The sequence below is a fragment of the Leucopleurus acutus genome (assembly GCF_964270905.1).
Source record: "Leucopleurus acutus genome assembly, chromosome: 19".
Taxonomy (NCBI): domain Eukaryota; kingdom Metazoa; phylum Chordata; class Mammalia; order Artiodactyla; family Delphinidae; genus Leucopleurus; species Leucopleurus acutus.
In genome coordinates, this window is record NC_139161.1 from 45,842,334 (window position 1) to 45,866,867 (window position 24,534).

The 24,534-nt window shown below is 40.1% G+C and overlaps 1 protein-coding gene across 4 annotated transcripts in view; it reads right to left on the reverse strand.

Moving 5' to 3' along the window:
* The window catches only part of SSH2 (slingshot protein phosphatase 2), a 242,815-nt gene that overhangs the window by 20,553 nt on the left and 197,728 nt on the right, over window positions 1-24,534 (reverse strand). For 2 of the 4 annotated variants that reach the window (XM_082861024.1, XM_082861026.1), the window contains 6 exons: window positions 21,511-21,576; window positions 20,658-20,723; window positions 16,928-17,122; window positions 13,212-13,305; window positions 12,949-13,077; window positions 3,270-3,316 (listed from right to left, as the gene is read on the reverse strand). In XM_082861024.1, coding sequence (XP_082717150.1) covers window positions 3,270-3,316; window positions 12,949-13,077; window positions 13,212-13,305; window positions 16,928-17,122; window positions 20,658-20,723; window positions 21,511-21,576 — 597 coding nt within the window. Of the gene's footprint in view, window positions 1-3,269; window positions 3,317-12,948; window positions 13,078-13,211; window positions 13,306-16,927; window positions 17,123-20,657; window positions 20,724-21,510; window positions 21,580-24,534 lie in introns of all 4 variants that reach the window. The other 2 variants (XM_082861023.1, XM_082861025.1) reach the window with 1 other exon arrangement.

A 24,534-nucleotide genomic window follows, 5' to 3' on the forward strand; every position in this document is an offset into this window, starting at 1 on the left:
TTCCCTGTCGGTCCAGTGGTTAAGACGCGGCGCTTCCACTGCAGGGGGTGAGGGTTCGATTCCCTGGTCAGGGAACTAGGATCCCATGTGCCGTGTGGTGCGGCCAAAAAAAAAAAAAAAAAAAAAAATTAAGAAAAAGCAAGCAACATGCACCTGTAGAAAACACTCCCGCAGTTCCCCAAAAGGTTACCACCATATGACCCCGTAAGTCCTCTCCTAGGCATAAACTGAAGAGAAATGACAACATATGTCTACCCAAAGATTCATACATGAATGGTCGTAAGAGTATTCATAATAGCCAAAAAGTGGAAACAACCCAAAGGCCCATCAAATGATGAATGGGCAAATAAAATGTGGTGAGTATATATATCTCCATATAATGGAATACTATTTGGCAATAAAAAAGGAATGAAGTACTAATACGTGGTACAACATTGATAAACCTTGAAAATACAATGTTAAGTGAAATAAACCATGCTTAAAAGACTACATATTGTATAATTTTATATAAATGAGATGTCCAGAATAGGCAAATCTATAGAGACAGAAAGTAGGCTAGTAGTTTCTAGGAGCTGAAGGGAGGAAGGGAAATGAGGGTGACTGCTAAAGGGTACAGGCTTTCCTTTTGGGTTGGAAAAAAATGTTCTGAATTGATTGTTGCACAGCTCTGTGAATATACTAAAAACCACTGAAGTACACATTTTAAAAGGGTGAACGATATATGTGAATTATATCTCAAAACTGTCAGGAAAAAAAGGCAAGCACACTTCCTCTTATCTCATTTAAAATAAAAATGAACAGCCTTCCCATCCCCAATCCCATACTTCAGTAATGGGTTATAGCAGGACAGGGTTTCCCAATCTTTTTCATTACAGAAGTCTAGTCAGCCACTACCAATTGGAAATGGCACTCCTCGAAACTTCTTTGTCATTCTTACACTTCATTGTAAGCTATTCCTTACAATGCTTTGTAAGGAATAGCATTTTACTTGGAGTTCTAAAGTAAGTGGATTGGGAGAAAATGGCCTTATTGTCAAAATTACACTTGAAAAATCCCTTATATCATCCACAGGGGGCAATATACACGTTTTGTGTACAGATCCCTGAACTATAATTCTTGATCCATTGAAGTTTTTTTTTAAAAATAAATTTATTTAATTTTTATTTATTTTTTTTTGGCTGTATTGGGTCTTCGTTGCTGCGCACGGGCTTTCTCTAGTTGCGGTGAGCGGGGGATACTCTTCATTGCGGTGCAAGGGCTTCTCATTGCAGTGGCTTCTCGTTGCGGAGCATGGGCTCTAGGCGCACGGGTTTCAGTAGTTGTGGCATGCAGGTTCAGCAGTTGTGGCTTGTGGGCTCTAGAGCGCAGGCTCAGTAGTTGTGGTGCACGGGCTTAGTTTAGTTGCTCCACGGCAGGTGGGACCTTCCCGGACCAGGGCTCAAACCCATGTCCCCTGCATTGGCAGGTGGATTCTTAACCACTGTGCCACCTGGGAAATCCTTCTTCATCTGTTAAAGTTTAAGCACCAGTGAATTTAAGAAACAAGATCTAAGTAGATGTCTGAGCATCTAACCATACTTGTCTTTTTTCTGTGTTCTATAATTTAGCATTTTAAGTAGTAAATGAGATAAATAGGTCTCATCTCCAGCTGGGGATATAAGTCAAAAGTCAAAGTGAATATATGCATGAAGCGATTCTAATGCATTTGGCAGGCAGTGCTCTATCAAATCTCAGATTTCATATTAAACACTGTATCAGGTGCTAGTTTCCTGCAGGTCACATTCTGTCAATTTTTCTACCATTCCTTCACATTTACCGGGCACCCTTTTGATATAAGGCTCTGAGCTAGGTATGTTTCACACAAAACTAAGATATGGTTTCTGCTTTCAAGAACTTCTGATTCAATCCTTATCAACTTAAATTTTCCAAGTTCTATTTAATTTCATACCTTAATATTAAGTAACCAGATTTCCATCCCCCCCGCCCTAAGAACTCTTTGTATAATCACTTGGCTTCCTTTCTTCTGAGGGAAAAGTAGGAAGTATGCATCTAATCACGTTAAAGACAACCAGAAGGCTGACTTGTAGCTGAGGAAACAGGCAGCCAGCAACCAGTCAGGGAGTCATCACTGTCTCTTGAGTCTCAGTAGGTCTTATCTCTGTACAAAATGAAGAGTTAGAATGGCCAATTTCCAGACATGATTTTCTCTTCTCTTATTGGAATGATCTGACCTCCTAAGGCTGAGTTCAATGAAAGATTTAGGCATTAGCTAAGAAGTGAAAAGGGAAGAATGGCAGCTTTTTGCTTGCTGAATGTTCACTGTGGTCTCAGTTGCTTCAATCAAACTCATAACCATGCCGCTTAGGAACACATTTCCTACTACAAGGTCAGTCTTCTTGTTCAATTTTACACTGTCTCTTTTATATTTATAACCTACTTAGTCTTCATGCACCTTACTATAAAAGGATAGGAACTGAGTCTTATTTTTCTTTGGATCCCTAGCATCTAGCACTGTGCTTGGCCTACAGAAGTTGCTCAGTAAATGTTTAATACAGACCTGTGAACCCAGCATATGCAGTTCTGTGTACTCTTACATAAAAATAGGAACCAAAGTCTAGAGAGACAGTAAAAAGATCAGTGGTTGCCAGGGGGTGGGGGTGGGGAATAAATGGACAGAGCACAGAGGATTTTTAGGGCACCGAAAATACTCTGTATGATGCCATCGTGATGGACACATGGTCATTATACATTTGTCCAAAGCCATAGAACGTACAGCACTAAGAGTGAACTGTAATGTGAACTATGGTCTTCAGATGATTACCAGGTGTCAATGTAGGTTCATCAGTTGTAAAAAATGTACCTCTCTGGTGGGGATGTTGAGAACGGGGGAGACTATGCATGTGTGGGGCAGGGAGTATATGGGAACTCTGTACCCTCCCCTCAATTTTGCTGTGAACCTTAAACTGCTCTTAAAAAAAAAAAAAAAAGGGAGTCAATAACTAGATTTGGTTTTAAACAGCATGGAAGGCTTGCACATTTGTTTTTGAAAGCCTTTCCACTGAAACAGTTGATCTTTCTTCGGAGGTGGGGGGATGAAACAGTGGGAGAATAGCCATTTTAATTTTTATTAAATTATACCCAGTAAGAATCAACTGGAAGCAACTCTTAAGCTTAAAGTTACTCACTGACACCTCTCTGACGGGAAAATGTAAAGATAAAACAGTGATTTCTGCGACATGGGGGTGTCAGCAATTGCTCTGTGTGCTTACCCTCGGTTCTGTAAATCCTCTAAGTTAGAGGCATTCCATTCCGAGCCCTGTGGAACCAAAAAGACAAGGTTAGAGAGTATTAGCCAATGAACCGAATACAATACTTGAAAAGGAGTCCTGTGAGGGAAGAAACAGTTTCTAAAAAGAAGGCCAATAACATCTACCAAGTTTCCTCTCTCAGTGCCAGGTACTTTATATGCTATCATATTCAGTTTCCACAAATGATAGAGTAAGAAAGTTACCTTCATTTATTAGAGATATGAAAACCAACCCTTATAGAATTCAGATAATATCTGCTCAAGATCACATTGCTGGAAAGGTTTCTTTGACCATTCTCCAATCTAAGTTAAATGTAGTCTGTCACTCTTGTTTATAGTAGTCTATTTTAGCAATAGCATGCATCACTATTTTTACTTGTATATTTATTTACGTGCTTATTTACTACCTTTCTCCTCCACTATAATACAAGCTTCTTGAGGGCAGCAACCAGGTCTCTTGTTCTCTAAGGAAACTCCTGCACAGTGCCTGGCACCTCGCAGGTATTCTTAAATGAACAAAGTGGCATTATTATGAATTAAAACTGGATTTCATTTTAAAACCCCCACTTTTTCTAGTGCATTATGTTGCATCTAAGAAATTGGGATGGTACGGTGTGTGTGTATGTCTGTGGGGGAGAGAGTGAAATAGTCAAACAAATGAGAGAAACATGATGTGCAAAATTTAAAGGAAAATGTCTCTATCGATTATCTGCAAGATACATCAATTGTTAATATTCTGCCATATTTGCTTTCTTGCTGTCCTTCCCTTTCTTTCAATATACATCATACTTTTTTTTACCCGAACCATTTAAGTAACTTGAGCATCATGACACTTCAATACCTGATCATGTATCATTTAAGAACAAGAATATTCTCCTATATAATTCCATTTTTGCAACCAAGAAAGATAACATGAATACAATAATAATCTAACATATCATCTATATTTGAATTTTAAAAATTGCCCTCAAAATGTCCTTTATATTCATTCAATCAAGAATCATACTGTGCATTTAGTTGCCATGTCTTTAATCTAGAACAGTCCACCCCTGTGCCTTTAGTTATTTTGTCTTTCATGATACTGACATTTTTGTAGACTACAGGTCTGTAATACTGGAGAGCTCCCCACAACCTGGATTTATCTGATTGTTTCCTGATGACTAGATTCAGGTCAAACATTCCTGGCAAGAATATGACAAGGGAGGGCTTCCCTGGCGGCGCAGTGGTTAAGAGTCCTCCTGCCAGGGGACACGGGTTCAAGCCCTGGTCTGGGAAGATCCCACATGCCGCGGAGCAACCAAGCCCGCGTGCCACAACTACTGAGCCTGCGCTCTAGAGCCTGTGTGCCACGACTGCTGAAGCCCATGTGCCCTAGAGCCCATGCTCCGTAACAAGAGAAGCCACTGCAATGAGAAGCCCGCGCACCACAACGAAGAGTAGCCCCCGCTCACTGCAACTAGAAAAAGCCTGCGCACAGCAACGAAGACCCAACACAGCCAAAAATAAATAAAATAAATGATTATATAAAAAAAGAATATTACAAGGGAGATATTGTATACTTCGTACTGCATCAAATCATGAGGGACATAATGTCAGTTTGCCCCATTATTTGTCAGGCTGAGTTTGAATTCTTGGTAGATACCTTTGTGTCTGCCACATCCCTCTATTGTAAAGGTTCCTTTGAAATTAATTAGTTGTCTATAGTAATCTTTGAAGCCGTGTGAAAGGCAAAGTAATCTTTTTGCCCTATGATTTCAGCATCAATTGCCGATCTTGCCCAAATGAATTATTCTACTGGAGGTTACAAAATGGTAATTTTCTAATTCCATCATTTCTTCTGCAAGTTAGCTGACATTCTTCTGTAAAAGAGTCTCACCTAATCAATCATCACACCCTTTACTGAAGTGTCACTATGGACTCTTGAATTCTTTTTGTATTTAGAAAGTTATAATCCATTACCATCTTTTTTTTGGGACATGCAGATTGTCCGGAATTTGGCCAGTGGGAATCTCTTCAAACAGGTTCCTTTTGATATGATTCCATTAGTCTTTGAGCGCATCCATGCTTTGTGGTACAAAAAGTTGTTCCGGATTCACTTTGTGAGTAGAATCAGCCAGTTCCCCAAGAAGCCCTGGTTTCTTTTAGTGAAGAATGATATTTTGTAACCAAGATCTGGGCATTAATTAGGTATGCTCCTAACTACTGGGTGTCACTGTTTCTAAAACTTTTCAGTGGTCAGATCTAGGAAATATTTCTAAAAAAATACTGAGTTTATATTTTTACCTTCAACTGAAATTAATTCAACACCACAAGGTTCTTTCTTGCCTCTCCCACACTGTTTATATATCTCCTTACTCCACGGTGAGAACTTTGGTTCCCAACAACTCATTTACTCTACTTACAAAATAGTTTTAACATTATTACACCAATACAAAAACCAATAACAAAAATATTAAGTTCAAATTTTCTTTGCATTTCTTTTTTTTCCTTATTATATCCCACTAAGGGGTACAATTAGAGTATTATGCTTAAGTTATTTGAATTAATTTCTTTCTGTGAGGTTATCAATTTGACACATATTTGGGTTCATTTGCTCCTGTTTATATTCAATTTTAGGGTGTGTTTTTTCTTCCATGTTTTCCATTTTTCTGAATATACAAGACTTTTTTTTGGGGGGGGGCGGTTACACGGGCCTCTCACTGTTGTGGCCTCTCCCGTTGCGGAACACAGGCTCCGGATGCGCAGGCTCAGCGACCATGGCTCACGGGCCCAGCCGCTCCGCGGCATGTGGGATCTTCCCGGACCGGGGCACGAGCCCGTGTCCCCTGCATCGGCAGGCAGACTCTCAACCACTGCGCCACCAGGGAAGCCCTATACAAGACTTTTATAATATTGAAAGTCAAAAGTTTATTAAAAAGTAAACTTGAAGTCTCACTCCCACCCCCATCTCCTCAATCCCCATGGGTAATCGTTTTTATTAGTTTGTGGCTTATTCTACCTATGTTGTATTTTGAAAAAAATATAAGCAAATATATACTTACCACTTCTGAATTACACAAAAGTACTTTACTACACATGCTTTTATTGTTCTTTGCTTTCTTCACTTTGCAATATCTCCTCAGACCCACTCCACATCACAGTGCCACTTTCCCCATAGCCTTGCCAACAAAATGTGTGGTTAAGCTTTTGAATCTTTTCCAAACTGATAGGCGTGAAATGTTATCTCGGTGTAATTTTAATTTGCATTTCTGTTTAGCGTAAAAGTGAGCAACTCTTCAATGTTTCAGGTCTATTTTCTATCTTTGAGCTATATGTTCATGTCTTTTGAAAAGGCAAACATTTAAAAATAAGAATTTATCTATTTCAGAATAATGCATTAAGTGGAATTTAGCTTTATAAGACTCAGGTTCAAGTCCCAACTCCCCCTCTGACTGGGGGACCTTGGGCAAACTGCTTAACCTCTCTGTTTTCACTTTCCTTATCTGTAAAATGAAACACTCCTCCCACCCTAGTCCTAGGAATCTAATGGATAGCTTCCCCTCAAACTACAAATATAAAGTTTCTCCCCATTCCTTTTGCCATGTAAGAATACAAAGAGAAGTCTGTGACCTGGAAGAGGGCCCTCACCCGACCATGCAGGCACACTGGTCTCAAGACTTCCAGCCTCTCCAGAACTGTAATAAGTTTCTATTGTTTATAAGCCAACACCTCCCGCCCTTCCCTCACGTTTCTTTCATATTAAAATGGAAAACCCTCTCTCCATCCTAAATCCTCCTCTGGACACTGTCCTTTTCCTTTTCCTGAAAAGAAATCTAATACTCACTTTCTAAAATTCCTCATCTAATACTTTCTAAAATTCCTCATTTCCCATGTATCTCAACCCACAGCACTGTGGCTTCTGCCCTCATCACTCTTGCTAATGACCTCTTCTAATTGTCTAATCCAGAGGTTACTTTTGTAACCTTATTCCACTGGCCTTCTATGAGTATCTATCTTGATATGGTCATCACTCCCTCCTTATGGAATTAGATCAGACTGCACAAATATCTAGCCTCATGCCTGGCACAACAAAGAGGATCAACAAATGCTTGTTGAATAAATCATCAAATGAGATAAGTAAATGAAGCACTCTGAAAATTGTCAAGTGTTATGTAAGCACTATCTTCGTATTACAAGTGATCTGTAATTTGGCCATCGAACTTGGAGATCTCAAGGATGCTATGTTGAAGTACATTTAGGAAAACTGTCAGTAAGTGATGGATAACTGATCTTTTCTACAGACCAAGGCTCACCTGACTTGCTTTAAAAAATATATAAGAGGTTCTAAAGACTCTGTGCTCAAACTTAGAAAACTGGCTCCCATACCAAAGAAAGAGGCAAGAATTATTTTTTTAAAAAAAGGACTTTCAAGGAGACAGAAGCCAAGCAATAAGGGTTGAGTGGCTAAATTGGAGCCAGGGAAATGTGACCACCTCACAACTTAATTTAGAAATCTAAATCCTCTGCGGAATTCTGTACAGCTAGATGGAAATAACCCTGATGTGATGGTAAAAGTCCATGGTTTTCATCTACCTGTCCAGAGAAACTTCAAACTGACAATCTGAAATGACACATATCCAGAAACAAAATAAATTAAACTCATCAGCTACTGACTCAGTGAAGCCCATGTAAAGTGACTTGGGCTCTGCTTAGGGCTGTTTCAGGTTCAACCTGAAAGAACTGGAATCAACATGGTGCAATTACTTTTCTGTCCTCAATACAAATGCCATGCATATTAGCCCCCTTGGGTCCTCAACAGACTCAATCTCTTTTTTTTTTCCTCCATGCTTCTCAGGCAGTGACATAATTCCATGGGGGTTTTCGATAAGTTCTATGTAATTATGCAGAGCATATTTTAATTGTATGGAAGTGTAAAATGAAATCTTGAAACTATACTGTAATACATTTTAAAAAAATAAATTTATTTATTTTTGGCTGCGTTGGGTCTTTGTTGCTATGCGTGGGCTTCCTCTAGTTGTGGCAAGTGGGGGCTACTCTGCGTTGCAGTATGCGGGCTTCTCATTGCAGTGGCTTCTCTTGTTGTGGAGCACGGGCTCTCGGCTTCAGTAGTTGTGGTGCATGGGCTTAGTTGCTCTGCGGCATGTGGGATCTTCCCAGACCAGGGATCGAACCCATGTCCCCTGCATTGGCAGGCAGATTCCTAACCACCCCGCTCCTACAGTTTTTAAATAAGTTCACTTCCACCTTTCACTCTGGTTCACCTACACTGTACTCTGGCCCAAAGACTGAAGTGACTGATTTCTTTTAAAATGTTATCCTTAGTACATGCACCCCAGTGTTCACTGCAGCACTGTTTACAATAGCCAAGACATGGAAGCAACCTAAATGTACATCAACGGAGGAGTGGATAAGGAAGATGTGGCATATATACAATGGAAGATTATTCAGCCATTAAAAGGATGAAATAATGCCATTTGCAGCAACATGGATGGACCTAGAGATTGTCATACTGAGTGAAGTAAGTCAGAAAGAGAAAGAGAAATATATGATATCCCTTATAAGTGGAATCTAAAAAGAAATGATACAAATGAACTCATTTACAAAACAGAAACAGACTCATAGAGAACGAACTTATGGTTACCAGGGGGGAAGGGTGGGGGGAAAGGATAGTTAGGGAGTTTGGGATCAATATGTACGCACTGCTATATTTAAGACGGATACCCAACAAGGACCTACTGTATAGCACAGGGGCCTAACTCTGCTCAAAGTTATGTAGGAGTCTGGGGGAGAATGGATACATGTATATGTATGGCTGAGTTGCTTTGCTGTGCACCTGAAACTATCACAACATTGTTAATCGGCTATACTCTACCCCCACCTCCCAAAAAAAGGGGAAGAATTCTGTAAGTTCCAAATTGGGATGAAAACTAAAATTGCCTGAAGTAAAAAAAAAAAAAAAAAAAAGTTATCCTTAGGAAATAACCTTGTTGGGGTCCAAAAGTTCCAAGCAAAAAGAGGAGAGCACATCTATGGCAAAGAAGGACGACTGTACTGGGGGTTCTGCGAAGATCATACAACTCGAGATAATCTTCAAGGATTGGTATCCCTGTCCAAATCTTTATGATACCATACCTACAGCCTCAATGCTGTGAGTCACTTTACTGTGGCAGCCAGGCACAGGATCAATAACTTTTTCTTCTAAAAAGTTAATGCTACACATTTCCAGTTGAGGGGCAAAAATCATGAATATGAGACAATTTTTCTTTGAAACCAAAACTCTACTTTAAAAGGATTTGTAACGTCAAATCTTGAAAAAGATACAATCAGCAGTAAAATTCGGACTTCTTTCTCATTCACAAACAACATTACCGGTTGCCTGTCCAATATTACTGTGTTTCCCTAATTTAACTAAGAATGCTGCCTGCCTTTCTGCAAAGGCTCTCTGTTCACATCTAGCATTTTCTCAGCCAAATCGGACAGCCTCCAGGAGAGCTGTTGATACGAGATTTGGTTGGCAAAGGCTTCCAGCTCAGAGAAGTAGTACACTCTTAAGGGTGTGGAAGAACTGCTTTTTCTGGAAATACCCTGGCTTCCAACCAATCAATCCTGGTTTCTCGCTGCAGATTTTCTTTAAACTACGCTCTATACTTTTCTTCTGCATATCAGCTGGACACCTTTCCAAATAAACATCTCTGTGCAGTGCACTACTAAGCCGAGCATTCTTCCAAAGGGAGGGGAGAAATCCTGCTGCATCCGTTCACACAATCTGCTTGCGCTCCAGGCATGGCAGCTACGCACAAGATGAAATGACTTTGCAGAAAATTAACAACACCACTTACAGTTTGGATAAAACCTCTTTTTCTGTGTCAACTGCTGGGAAAGCCAGCAGAGCACAGACTCACTGGAGAAGAGACAGGGGTTTGGACACAGGATATGGTGGTACAAACAAAGGGAAATACAATAAGATGTTTAGACAACCTGTTCATGCACTTATTTTGTTGGATAAGAGTTAAATTCCAGGATTCTCCAGTTTGAAAGTTTTTTTCCCAAATAAGAAAAATATTCACAATGCAAAGAACATGTCCATTTTTGAGAAAACAGAATTATATCTGAAGCTGAATACATTTTCCTTTTTTCAAAAATATGTACATAGATACATATTAAAAAAGTAAAAAAGAACTAGAAAGCAATATTATATAATGAAAGATAATAGTGCTTATCTCTCTTGGTGTTGATTAAATGTCATTTATTGTCTTCTGAAGTTGCCTAAATTTTCTATAACGAACATGAATTATTTTTGTAATAAGAGAAAAACCCAAGACAGAAGACTACACCAATAATCATGAAATAATAGGATGAATTTAGTGATACAAATACTCAAATGCATTTCTAGTTGATTAGCAACTAATCTGGGGAGAACTGGATTGTTTTTTCTGCTTAGAGTACTATTAAAATTTATTTATATGTCCTAAAATAGTACCATTTGAGGAAGGGGTAAGGAGAAGGTAGTTCTTGAGGGGGTGGCATCAGAGACACAGGGAAGCATGTCTGAAATTAAACAAGTTAGTGACTGAATTTGATATTCATCATGTCTACCTCCTTTTAGGTATTAAGATCTAAGCTCAATGGGAAAGCAACTTCCAAGTTTATAGCTTTGGTCACTTTCAAACGAGTTATTTTTGGCTACAGGCACTTGCCCTTCATAAAAATTAGTCATGTTACATGGAGACAGTTGGGGGCAGGGTCCATTTGAATGAGTGACTCATAAGTTTTCTATGCACAACACAAAAATTATTTCCAAGGATACAAGAGCAGGGAATACATGAACCCTCATGGAATTACACACAAAAGACAACAAAGCCAGGTGCTACACAAACGGAAAGGTCCATGACAGTTCTGCCGAATGATCTACATTGAGAAATGGCAACACACATTGGTCAAGTTAAAGTAAAGAAAAGAAGCTCCCTTCCCAGCTCACAGCTTTTCATGGGTAATTTCATAGCTAAACACCACCATGAATCACTTGACAAGCATACGTACTCCAAAGTGTCAACAAGTTAATTCAGGGCACAAGTCTTCAATGGCATGAAGTCTGACTGCTTGGTGAAATAAACTCTTATATTCAGGGTGAGATGATACAGTTTAGTCAGTTCCTGTGCATATTTATTCCTCTTCTCTCCTGTTTCCCACCTTCTAATCACTTCACAAATGTCCTTACCAGAGAAACGAAGTGAAATTAAAACCAATCGATTTAGTTCCTTGTTAGAATTTTTAGTCAAAGTATGTGGGAATTGGAAATAACAGTGAGGTTTTGGTGTTCCCCACTGACTTCAATTATCCTTGTTCCCACTACCATGTACAGATGAAAACTAGAACTCTTTAACATTTGGGAGATAAATAGGTCTTAGGATTTTAGAAGCTTTCCTAATCCATCTGTCAGAGAGATCTTCTTGGGCTAATTAGAAGCCACTGAATGTTCAGGTACCATGAAGAACAATTTTAAATCACTGAAGATTTGGTAATCAAAAAGTAACTGAGGGGGCTTCCCTGGTGGCGCAGTGGTTGAGAGTCCGCCTGCCGATGCAGGGGACACGGGTTCGTGCCCTGGTCTGGGAAGATCCCACATGCCGTGGAGTGGCTGGGCCTGTGAGCCATGGCCGCTGAGCCTGCACGTCCGGAGACTGTGCTCCGCAACGGGAGAGGCCACAACAGTGAGAGGCCCGTGTACCGCAAAAAAAAAAAAAAAAAAAAGTAATTGAGGGACTAAAAATGTAGCTACAAGGTTCCAAATGTTTAAAAAGTCCAATAGTCTTTGTTATAAGTAGTTTTCTGGGGGGCTTCCCTGGTGGCGCAGTGGGTGGGAATCTGCCTGCAAATGCAGGGGACACGGGTTCGATCCCTGGCCCGGGAAGATTCCCACATGCCGCGGAGCAACTAAGCCCATGTGCCACAAATACTGATCCTGTGCTCTAGAGCCCGTGCTCTGCAACAAGAGAAGCCACGACAATGAGGAGCCCGCGCACCACTCGCTGCAACTAGAGAAAGCCTGCGCACAGAACAAAGACCTAACACAGCCAAAAATAAAAACAAGTAAATAAATACATTTAGTAAAAAAAAAAAAAATAGAAAGTAGTTTTCTGCTCTCTTCAGATATATCAGATCTTAGACCCATTTGGCAGATTTAAAAGAGTGACCTCAAAAAGGATCATTCTTTTTTGGGGATACACTGTATAAAACTACTGTGGACTGGTCTGCTTTGTGGCTCTATTATGTAGGACAGATGAGATCTTTAACAACCCATGGGCAAGAAAGGCCTGATCTGTAGCATTTGCCAATTTCCTCGGTGTAAATTTTCCCACCATAGTCAATTGATGTCACTGAGGAATTGGGAAGAGATGAGCAGAAGCACACCATTATATAACATTTCCACCATACAATAGATGTAAATAACCTTAAGAGCACAGATAATTGTAAAATGTAGTAAAATACAGGAAGTGATGAGGTTTGAGTATTTATGACCTTTGTTTTTAATGTAAGTTACATTTTATCTAAATATAATAAAATTTGATAATTACCCCCGCCTCCATGAGTTGGTATGGACTAGCCCCAGCACACCCCTTTAAAGTGGCCCTAGGACTTACCAAGAACACGTGCTCAAATATCTGTGTAGGGCTATCCATCTGACCAAGGATCACTATCATTTCATTATCTATAAATTCCTTGAATTCTCGCAAGTTGCACACCATTTGCATTTCCAATTCAGTTCGTATCTGAAACAGAGATGACATTTTGTACTAATCTCTGAAAAGTCCCTCTGGACTTTCAATCACTCACCATTTCTAGCCCCGCTCCTATTATCTTTCTACCTCTAGCCTTGGAACAATGGGGACTCAAGGTCTCTTACCTCTTTGGATGTGATATTCTCCAAATCCTTCTGCATCATAATCTCCCTTAATTTGGTTTTAATTAGCCTTTCTGTTCGCTCACGTTCAGTTGGTCTGAGAAGAGAGAAATGGTGATTTTTCTTAGGCAGGAATTTGACCAAGTTAATGAATGTGCCATCTGATCATGCTTCCAAACTGGCAGGCCTTCCCTTTGTTACCCTTAAATTTATATTCTGGAGGCACGGGAAAAAGAAACTTATACTTTAAAAAGTTTCTTTTCAGAATGTATAGAATATAAACATGTAGAGATTATTACTTGAAGAGATTGTACATGTCTAAAAGCCCATAAATATATTCACGTATACAGATCCAAGAAGGAGTAAAAGACAAATAGGCTATACTGAGTGTAATACTTTAATGGAGGACCATTTCCCATCAAGTACCCCTGAGTACCACTTGCTGAGCTAGAATACCAAGCTGGGAAGACCAGTGGTGCGACCTACTATGGAACTGGGTCTTCTGTAGCTTACAAATGCCACCCAATGCTGACCATCTGTTGCTACGGTTCTAGAAAAATGCGAAAGAGAGAAGAGTGATTTCTGCCTTCTTCAATGAAGCAAATTCTCTTCCAAAATGGATTTTAAGGATTAGCTACCTGGAGTACTCCATCCAAAATGTTTTCTTTTTCACAAAAGCTCTCACCAATATCTCCATGAAATTATTATCCCCATTTTACAGATAAAGGAAATAAACAGCTAAAAGGTTAAATGACATGCCAACCGTCACTTTCACTGGCAGGAGACCCAGAACTCTCCGTCCAGCCTAACACTCTACCTGCAAGATTATGCTGCTTCCCTTAGTCTTCTGACTCTCTTAAAAACAAAAATTTCCCTTGGAACCTTACTATGAAATCAAACTAGGAAGCTGATTCTCCAATTACTGGAAAGATACTGGTTCAACATAACTAGATGCTTCTCTCTAAAAGCATTATTTCATATTATGCAGAATTTGAGTGAGGCTAACAGAGAGTACTTTCTGTCTCATCTTTCCCTCCTACCAACTTGAGAAAGGTATCTGCCCTGTACTTCCTTATTTGGAGATGGAAATGGACTAAGCCTTCAGGCATCCTGCCTGCCCTTGCTGCCTACGGCCTTATCACTGGCTGCAAAAATAGCTTCAGTATAATCTCCAAAGATGGATGCTCTGACCCCACAACCTTGGGGCTCCCCACCACTTGTACTCTTAGTTTCTCACGAACCCTGCAGAGTATAGCTAACGCCTCTGCCATTTCCCTGTCAATCGGCCAAAGCATCCCTGTCTTGACTAGGATTAACATTCTTAACCATGCTCCCCACCATTTTTCCTAGACATAGCTAATGGTAGAAAGTTATACATTTCAGTCTTCTACTAAAAATAAATATTGGTAAAAAACAAATTTTAGCACCTGTGTGCATCGGTTCGATTCCCTAGTTTAGCAGACTTTCTCCCAATCCTTCACACTTGTTGGGCCAGAGTGGTTTGGGAGCAGACATACCTGGGTTTTAATCCCAGCCCTGCTACTTACTAGTGGTACGAACTTGAACAAATACCTTCCCTTTGCTGAACCTCTGTTTCCTTTTCTATAAAATGTGAACAGTAATACTATTTGCCTCACGAGGTTTTTATGAGATTTAAATGAGATACCATGTATGAAGTGCCTGGCATAACATCTGACGTACACTGCAGGCACCATACACCTATGATCCCTGCTCTACCTTCCTTGGATTTCAAAATATAAACTTTATTCACAGTAGAGCACTTAAGTCCATTTTGGCATACATTCTCCTCTGTAACCTCAGCATTATTTTTTAGGCTTTTCTAGTCAACTTAGGGAAGAAGAGGGAATGGAAAAAGCATTACAACACAAACATACTTTCTCCCTTGATTTCACGAGAGAAAAATCTGGAAAATACATATATACACAAAGAAAATAAAAATCATTGAAAATCCCCCTGTCATTATTAATACTCTCACCTACAGCTCTCTGTCTTTTTCTACAGACAGACATTTGTTTATTAAATATATCTTAAATTTTGGTTATATTGTACCTAGTAAGAATTAACATTTAATGAGCCTTTACCATGTGCCAGGGACTACATTTTACAATACTATTATTATTTTTTTTGCTCAGGGATAGAGATTATGGGCAATTTTATTTTCTTTCCTTTTTGTGTTGTAATTTCCAAATCTTCTCTAATAAAATCAGGAAAAATGAAAAGTCTGATTTAAAATGTCCATTTATGAACAAGATGAGACATCCATTTCTCCAATACCCATCAACCAGTCATAAAGCATGAAATCAATAACACTGCCCACGATTCTGAAAGCCATACATACTATCCTTATCTTTTTAGTTACTGTGGAATCTTATTTATTTATTTGTTTATTTATTTATTTATGGCTGTGCTGGGTCTTCGTTGCGGGCCTTCTCTAGTTGCGGTGATTGGGGGCTACTCTTCGTTGTGGTGCGCGGGCTTCTCATTGCAGTGGCTTTTCACGGGCTCTAGGCGCACGGGCTTCAGTAGTTGTGGCTCACAAGCTCTAGAGCACAGGCTCAGTAGTTGTGGCGAATGGGCCTAGCTGCTCCATGGCACGTGGGATCTTCCCGGACCAGGGCTTGAACCCGTGTCCCCTGCACTGGCAGGCATATTCTGAACTGCTGTGCCACCAGGGAAGCCCCAGTTACTGTGCAATCTTGAAAGGACTAGAGCTACTAGTACTAACTGGTTCTCGTACCAATAATACCCCACACAAAAAAGCCTTCACTGTTTTTTTTGACTGTTCCATTCACACAATTCTTGGAAATTTCACCTTTCCTAGTAAAAAAAAAAAAAAATTCACCTTTCCTTAGTAATTATTTAAATTAAGCCTTTAAAAAAAGAATCACGAATTGTTTTGGTATCACTTTAGGAATCTGAAGGTAAAGGTTTGTAAGACCATTTAGCAAGTAGCTACTCTTCTTTCCCAGATGTAGAACACCTTGGAAGTGCAGAAAGATCAATTCAGAGCAAAATAAACATCCTGATTGATTTCCAAAGCAGGAACTAAGTGTGAAAAAATTTCCAAAATAGTCACATAAGTTTCAACACATAGACCTAAAAAGGAAATAAACATCAGCTCCACCTTAGGCTATCCAATTTGCAGTACAGCAGGGAGATTTAATAAAAATGTTACAGACCTAACAAGGCAAATGTGGGGCTGAGTAAGACAGAAATTACAATATATATTTTTGAAAATTTGAACAGAAATCAGTTAAAAATTAGCATAACAACGTAGGTATTCTAAATGGACTGGAAACATCTTGTTTTCTTAAGTATTAGCAACATCCCTCTAAAAGCTTCTCTATGTCATTAATTTGCTTAGGAAATGCTTCTTTTAAGATAATGGAAGGTCAGACTTCAGCCTAACTCCTTTAAACTCAAATTTCAAATTAGTGGAATCTGAATTAATGGGATTTTATGGTATTGCAGATCTTAACTATGGAGACTCCACTGTGCCCAGGAGTGAAACTCTTCAGGCCTTTGCACACAACAGAAAGGACAGGTTTCTTTGCGAGGCAGACGTGTAGTGCAGACAATGACTAATATCACTGGTAAGGTTAATTCCCTAAGAGGAGAGATTAGGGAGGAACATGCTGGTTCTGACCCCCGAGAACGCAACAGAGAGGACTTCCGTGATCCTCAGTAAGATGACTTACATGTCTGTGAAAAGAGCTGGAGAGTCAGGCCGGTGGGACTGCACATCCTGCATAGCATTCCATTCATTGACTGAGGATTGATCTGAGTTGATATGGCTCTCATAATAACTCACCCAGGTGAGAAACAGGCTGCCAGGGTAGTAGTTATGCATTCTGGCGACTTCACAAGCCTTGTGTAGACTCTGTAATGCAGACCTGAAAGATATGCTGGGAAATGAGCACTGGAGAACTGTGGGGATACCAAAAGGCCAATAATCCATGTGCTCCCCAAACTCTTCCAATTTTTAAATCCTATAGAGTTGGGCCTCTGGAGAATCTATCCCTTGGAATTCAAGAATCTCTGATTCTGATCATACTACATTATCTCTTCATAGCAATCAACTAGACATTTCTTGCTGAAAGATATGATGCATTATTAAGGCAGGGGGTAGAGGGGAGCAGGAGAACTGACAAGCTACCAGTGAAAAATAGGTCTGAGTACCTATGGAGCTTACAATCCTGTAGCTGGAACCACGCTGTGGCTACTGCCACTAGAGAAGTAAAGATCTACTTCAGTTACTACACAAACATTTGTTTCTCTTGGCACAGAGTCACGTTAGAACACGTATTCCCTATGACTCTTAGAGGTTCCACGAAGATCGCATAGACAGATGTTCCTAAGCCTTGAGGACAAGTCCTTTAATGCCCAGGAGGTACTGATCTAATGACATCTGTCATTCTTGCTACCTTAGTCTCCTAGTCTTTTTAAACCATTTATTCATACACTTGAGCTACTTTCTAAGAACAGCTCTGGTTTTACTGAGACTAATTAAATCTCTGACGCTGAACTCAGGAACTCAAGAAGGGTAAACAAAACTGAAAAGTACCTTTTTGGTTATATACTTGGGAAAACTAAAGCCAGAAATGCTAGGAAGAGTTATACAAAAGCAGGCATCTTTCTATGTTTTTGTTTACTGATTTGTCTCAAGTGCCTAAAAGAATGCCTTCTTTTAAAAAAAAAAAAAAAGAATGCCTTCTAGTTCAAAGTTGGAGCACAGTTAAAGTTTGTTGAATGAAATGTCTTATTAGCTATAAACTAATGTCTCTCTCCTAAGGGAAAAGGATAGTATGCGAGTACTCTGTGGCCAATCTATACCCATCTTTTTCTTAAAAATGCCTTTTTGTTGTTTTTTTTCTTTCATAACAAATGTGATCATGCTCATTTTAGAAAATTTAGGGACCTCAGGTAAACGGCAGAAATATCCTTAATCTGACTGCTCAGAAATAACCACTGTTGGTCTCTGCAGAGATCTAAAATAAAGATGATCATATTCTGCACACCATTTAACTTGTTCTTTTACTATACACCTTGTCGTCAACATCTTTCCAGGTCAATAAATATTCTTCAACTAGATAATTTTTAATGGTTGCATAATATTTAGAAACATGGATGTACCATAATTTAACTGATTCCTATTATTTTAGCCATTTAAATTGCTTTCCTTTTTATTTTTTTTTTTGCGGTATGTGGGCCTCTCACTGTTGTGGCCTCTCCCGTTGCGGAGCACAGGCTCCGGACGCGCAGGCTCAGTGGCCATGGCTCACGGGCCCAGCTGCTCCGCGGCATGCGGGATCTTCCCGGACCGGGGCACAAACCCGTGTCCCCTGCATCGGCAGACGGACTCTCAACCACTGCGCCACCAGGGAAGCCCCTAAATTGCTTTCCATTTTTTGCTACTATTAGAACACTGACAAACATTCTTATAGTTAAAAATTTGCACACACCCTTATTACCTTAGGATAAATTCTTAGAAGCACAATTACTATGTCAAAGGGCATACAAAATGATACAGCAAGCTGGCAAATCATTCTCCAGAAAGGTTGTTCCAGTTTATTTTCCCACAAGTAAGTCTATGACAATGCTGTTCCTTAAGTCCTTGTCAACCCCATAAAATGTAAATTAAAAAATAAAATCATGACCAACTTCATGAGAAAAACATGCCAGTCTATTTTTAGTAGGGAAACAGATTTTCCCGTAAGAACAAAGTTGCAGAATCTTTTAAAATGCCTCCTTTTACTTAACGTAAGCCAAATTCTCAGAATTCTCAGCAAATTTCAGTTTCTTACACAGATTCAAAGGTAAAAGCCAGCTTAGTGCAATGTACAGGATATTCAATGCATGTTTTCTTCATCCAGGAAACACATGCTTCAAAAGCATATGCCACAAGTGTCTGGTGCAAATGTCCTAAACACACTCAAGGCATAACCAGCTCATACTTCAGCTGCAGAGGCTGCAGTAACTACTTTCCTGTGAAGGAAACACCTGGTCTAAATGCTGCTTTGATCCATACATCATCTTTTTCTTTTCTTTTTTTTTTCTTTTGTGACTTTCAGTTCACTACTCCTCATGTGGCACACCAAAAAAAGTTTATTCTGCAATAAGCCAACAGACCTAGGACTAGTCAGTCTACTTTAGAACATCAAAGCTTGAATTACTTGAATCCTTAAGAATTAAGACTGCTTTGTACTCCTCCCCAAAATATAACTGAAAACACTGCATTTATGGGACTTAGGACTTACGGGTTTTACCTGGTATAGGTCAGTTGCTTTTAATGGACCCTTAGTCAAAAGAGGTCGTAAGTTTTCTATGAGAAATTTATCTGTGAAATATGCCCTAAATCTAAAAATTGGTCTAAACACATAACCTGAAACTCTGTCCTACCTCAATTACTGCATGAAATAAGATTTAATTGTTCAGCTGACTCTCTTTTAGGACCGCACCCACTTCAAGCCTATCAATCCTGTTATTCAGGGGTAAGTTATCTCCCTGGAGTCTTTTTCAGGCTCCTTTATTTCTTGTTTGGCTTGCATTCTGCCCATTCTACTCCTCATGGGGACTTCCACTATAAAACAGGCAACTGAATGAGGAACTGAAATTCAAATCGCTGACTGGGGGATGACTCTGAATCTTAGAGTCACATCATTCCCTGTTTATACTGGATCATTTTTCTAGATAATCTAGAACAAGAGAATAAGAATCTATTCTGTCTAAACGTAAGAGATACTCTTAGGCCAGTTATATAACCTCTTCAAACTCTGGTTTTCTCACCCATAATAAGGAGCTAATAATACTATTTTGGGGAGTTGGTGTGATGATTAGATGTATTCCATGTAAAGCACTAGGCTCAATGCCTGACATATATAGTAAGTAACCCAAAGTGTCAGTACACCAGCTGATGGTTATTAACAACTACAATGTTTTTTCTAGGCTTTATTTGCATTATGTAAATAGTCTCACAAACAGTTGCCAGCAATTAAATGGAAACTTATCGATGTATAATATAACTCCATCAATGCTATCCCTGATTACCTGAAGAAAGGGGAAGTTAATGCATAGTTGTGAATGTTCTAGACTCGGCTCTAGACTGCTACTAACTTAGTCAATGTGTCCCTATAAAACTCAGTTCCAACTGGCTATCTGATCCATTGTCTTCCAGAGTCTAAGAGCACCTCTGAGTTTCACTTGTTCACCAACGCTGAAGGCCTTCCATTGTGATAATCTGAAAACTGAACTTCTAGGTCATCTTTAACTATGATGGCCACACAGACAGATCACACAAAATCCTATACACACAAACAGATCATACAGCATTTTCATAAAGAACTGTGCCATTTCAAATACTACTTCTCACAAAATATTGTTCTAATAACATTAAAAAAACTTTCATAGAGATATTAAAAGTCCTCTTACCACATTGCCTGCACAGACACAGGTTTGAATATGTGAACTCTGTTATCTGTTGATACGCTGAACCCACTAAGGAAAACAGAATGAGACAAAAATCCATAAATGAGAGTAGGTTATTTCAGTTGTGAGTTTTCAAGGCTGTTTCCCAGGCTAGCAATTGCTGGCGCAGTAGAAGGTATCATCAGGCACTTTGTGTACAAGTTAACTGGAGTATGGGACTTGACTGAAAAGCTTCAACGAATTGTCTGATTTTATCTACCAAGCAAAATGAATGGACTCCCACATTGGAGTCAGGGAATTGCATACTGTTTCCCAGCTGTAGCTATGGACAAACTGTTCTGCTGTATGTTTCTATTTGGAAGTCTTGTGGGTTCTTAGCAAACCTGACCCTGGTTTTATAAACTGGAGCAAACATCTTGGTCTCTTGGGGACACATTCTAAAAACACCAGTAGGTGGGGGTGGGGGGTCACTGGAAAGAACTGGCACAGGAATGGGTTATACTGTAGGCTGACAGCTGGCAGAGGCAGCAAGAGATTATGTGAAACAGAACGTATCATCCTCTGGGAGAGCACTGCAACAGTCCCACGTGCTCAGACTAAAGAGCGAGCCAACAAACTAGCTCTTCTTTGTGTGGATTCTTACCACAGTCGGTCTAGAGGAGTAGAAGCGAGAGGCTCTGGCAAGCTGTATTTTTACTCTACTTTACAAAACAGGAATTTAAAAGGACTCACTGAGCTGCTGACATGACAGTTCAGCTGGGCATAATGGGCCTCCCATTCAGCTGAATGAATGGGCACTAAGATGGAACCCCACCCCTTGGCTTTCTGTAGGAGAATAAAAAGGGAAAGCTCTTACCCATCACCATCCAAATGAATTAGGGTGTCACTCCAGAGAGGCAGGACTAAACCCATGGTACAAGTGCTACTGCAAGACAAGAAATAGTCCATAAATTACTTCCTGTTACTCTAGGAAGCAGCTGTTTATTAACTCTTTCACTACAAAGGTTAAGTCCCTAAGCTCTAAATTCTGACATTAGTGCAGAAATTTCTATCATATTACCAGTAACCCAACATATGTGTCCAGAAGCTGTTTTTAAACAGGTGTTAGTTAGGTCTCTAGGTATTAAACATAGAGAACTTATTGACTGAGCTTCCTTTACTGCTGTCTTGCAAATGGCCACTGTCTAAAAATTCCAGGTGATCGCTGACTTGCAACTGGCAGGTCTCAGCCCAAGTTCACAGCACCCAATTCAACTCAGAATTATTTCCAATGCCAAGAACTATTGCTAGTTACTGAAGACCTCTGAATATGCGATTTGCTCAATTCTAATCCTGAGGTTTACATAGATTTATTAAATACCAGAACATACTCAGTAGTCTAAAAGGGAAAAGTAATTGTTAATGGCTTGTAATCAAGTTAGAGAGACAAAACAGGCACATTACAACTTAAAAAAATAAAACAGTGCTTGGTGGCTGTGCACTGAAACAGCATTGCTGAAATGTAGAGTGAAGCGGAATGTCAACCACCAAAAAAAGAGTAGCTCTAGTATGGTATGTTAAAATATTATTTAAATCACACCCTATCCCATGGAGGAAACTAGCTTTAAGTTAATGGAACAGGTTAGGATGGGAAGCCATGGACTCCCAATTGTGTCTCTATCACACCACTTCTCTGGACAACTATAATCTACCCTAGAAATCTGCCACTTTCTCTCCTTAAGGCTGCCATACACCATTTTCCCCTCCATCCAGTCTCCCAAAGGCTCCTACACCCTCTCCCTTCCAATATATCTTAGAAAAGCAGCATGGTATGGTAGAAAGAACACCAGATGTAGGAGGTGGAACAGTGAAGTATGGTTAAGAGCACAGGCTCTGGAGTCAGAGGGGCTTTGGAATCTGGATTCTGGCATTAACTATATAATTTTAGGCAAATTATTTAATTGCGTTGTGCTCCAGTTTCCTCATCTGTAAAACTGGGATAAAACCACCTCCTTTATTGGGCTGTTTTGAAGGTTAAATTAGGTAACACACCAAAAACAAATGTGTACAACACAATAACAACACAATAACAACTACCACGTATTGAGCAGTTATACTATATCAAAAGATCTGGATTCGATCTCCTTCAGTATTTCAATTCCTTTTGACAAGTTATTTAACCTCTCACAGCCTTAATTTCTTCATCTTAAAATATAGGTATTAAAACCTAAGCCTCACAGGATTATCATAAAAATTTAAAATATTTAAAGTGAAACAATACATATGAATGTATTGTCATGTAAAACAAATGCTGAAAATGAATCTGTGGTGGGTGCTCTAACACAATGGGAAGTGATTTTGGCAGGGCAGGGTGGGGGACATTATGAAAAGTGCATTAAAAACAACATGGGGGAGCTTCCCTGGTGGCGCAGTGGTTGGGAGTCTGCCTGCCGATGCAGGGGACACGGGTTCGTGCCCCAGTCTGGGAAGATCCCACATGCCGCGGAGCGGCTGTGCCCGTGAGCCATGGCCACTGAGCCTGTACTCCGCAACGGGAGAGGCCACAACAGTGAGAGGAACCCCGTACCGCATAAAAAACAAAACAAAACAAAACAAAACAAAACAAAACATGGGGGAGCTTCCCTGGTGGCGCAGTGGTTGGGAGTCTGCCTGCCGATGCAGGGGACACGGGTTCGTGCCCCAGTCTGGGAAGATCCCACATGCCGCGGAGCGGCTGTGCCCGTGAGCCATGGCCACTGAGCCTGTGCTCCGCAACGGGAGAGGCCACAACAGTGAGAGGAACCCCGTACCGCATAAAAAACAAAACAAAACAAAACAAAACATGGGGGAGCTTCCCTGGTGGCGCAGTGGTTGGGAGTCTGCCTGCCGATGCAGGGGACACGGGTTCGTGCCCCGGTCCGGGAAGATCCCACATGCCGCGGAGCGGCTGGGCCCGTGAGCCATGGCCGCTGAGCCTGCGCGTCCGGAGCCTGTGCTCCGCAACGGGAGAGGCCACAACAGTGAGAGGCCCGCGTATCGCAAAAAAAAAAATAAAAAATAAAAAAATAAAAACAACATGGGGAATACTGAACTCCCACTGCTGCTGGAGTCACTGCAGGGCTAACAAAGGCCACTCCCTAGTTGGGCTGTATCTAAGGCTCTGCACTGCACTTGCTGCCCTGTGTTACTCACAACTTCACTAGTGATTCCAGGGTTCAGGAGATTCAAATCAAGATTGCAACAGCTTAGGCACATTGTAACCTTGGGCCTGGACTCCTGAACAGCTATCAAGCCAGGCCCTGGAGGGAGGAAGACTGCTCCACCACTGCTTCTGTTGACTAGATGAGGTGAGTACAAGGAAAACCTGTTTTGAAAATGGCTTCCCAAGGTTGAGCGAGTTATTTTTAGAGTAGTTTTTTTTTTTTCTTTAAGTGAATGCTTAGCTAGGTCCTAGCAGCAAGTATAATTTGGGTATAAACATGAAGGATTTATAGCTTAGTGACAAATCTAGAAATTAAGTAACTACAGAAGATACCAAAGGTCCAAAAGAGTGTGATCTATGAGCTTGTGACCAGACACCAGTTAAACTTTAGACAAGTGACAATGATATGCAGGAACCAAACATCACATTTTCTGCTTGTATTCAGGTCAGAATGCTTTTTTACATTAAGAAGTAGCTTTTTCAACATGACAGGAAAGAGAGGCCTGAATTAGGCACACCTAGTATTTTTATCTAGTTTATCTTGAGTCTCATGAAAGTTTCTCCATTAAAGTATAGTTACTTATTTTAATAGATACTCATCCCATTAAAAAATTATTTATTGAGTGCCGCTATGTACCAGACATTTCAAGGTGTTGGGGGTATGAAGAAAAATTATAAAATAATACCATAAAACTTTAT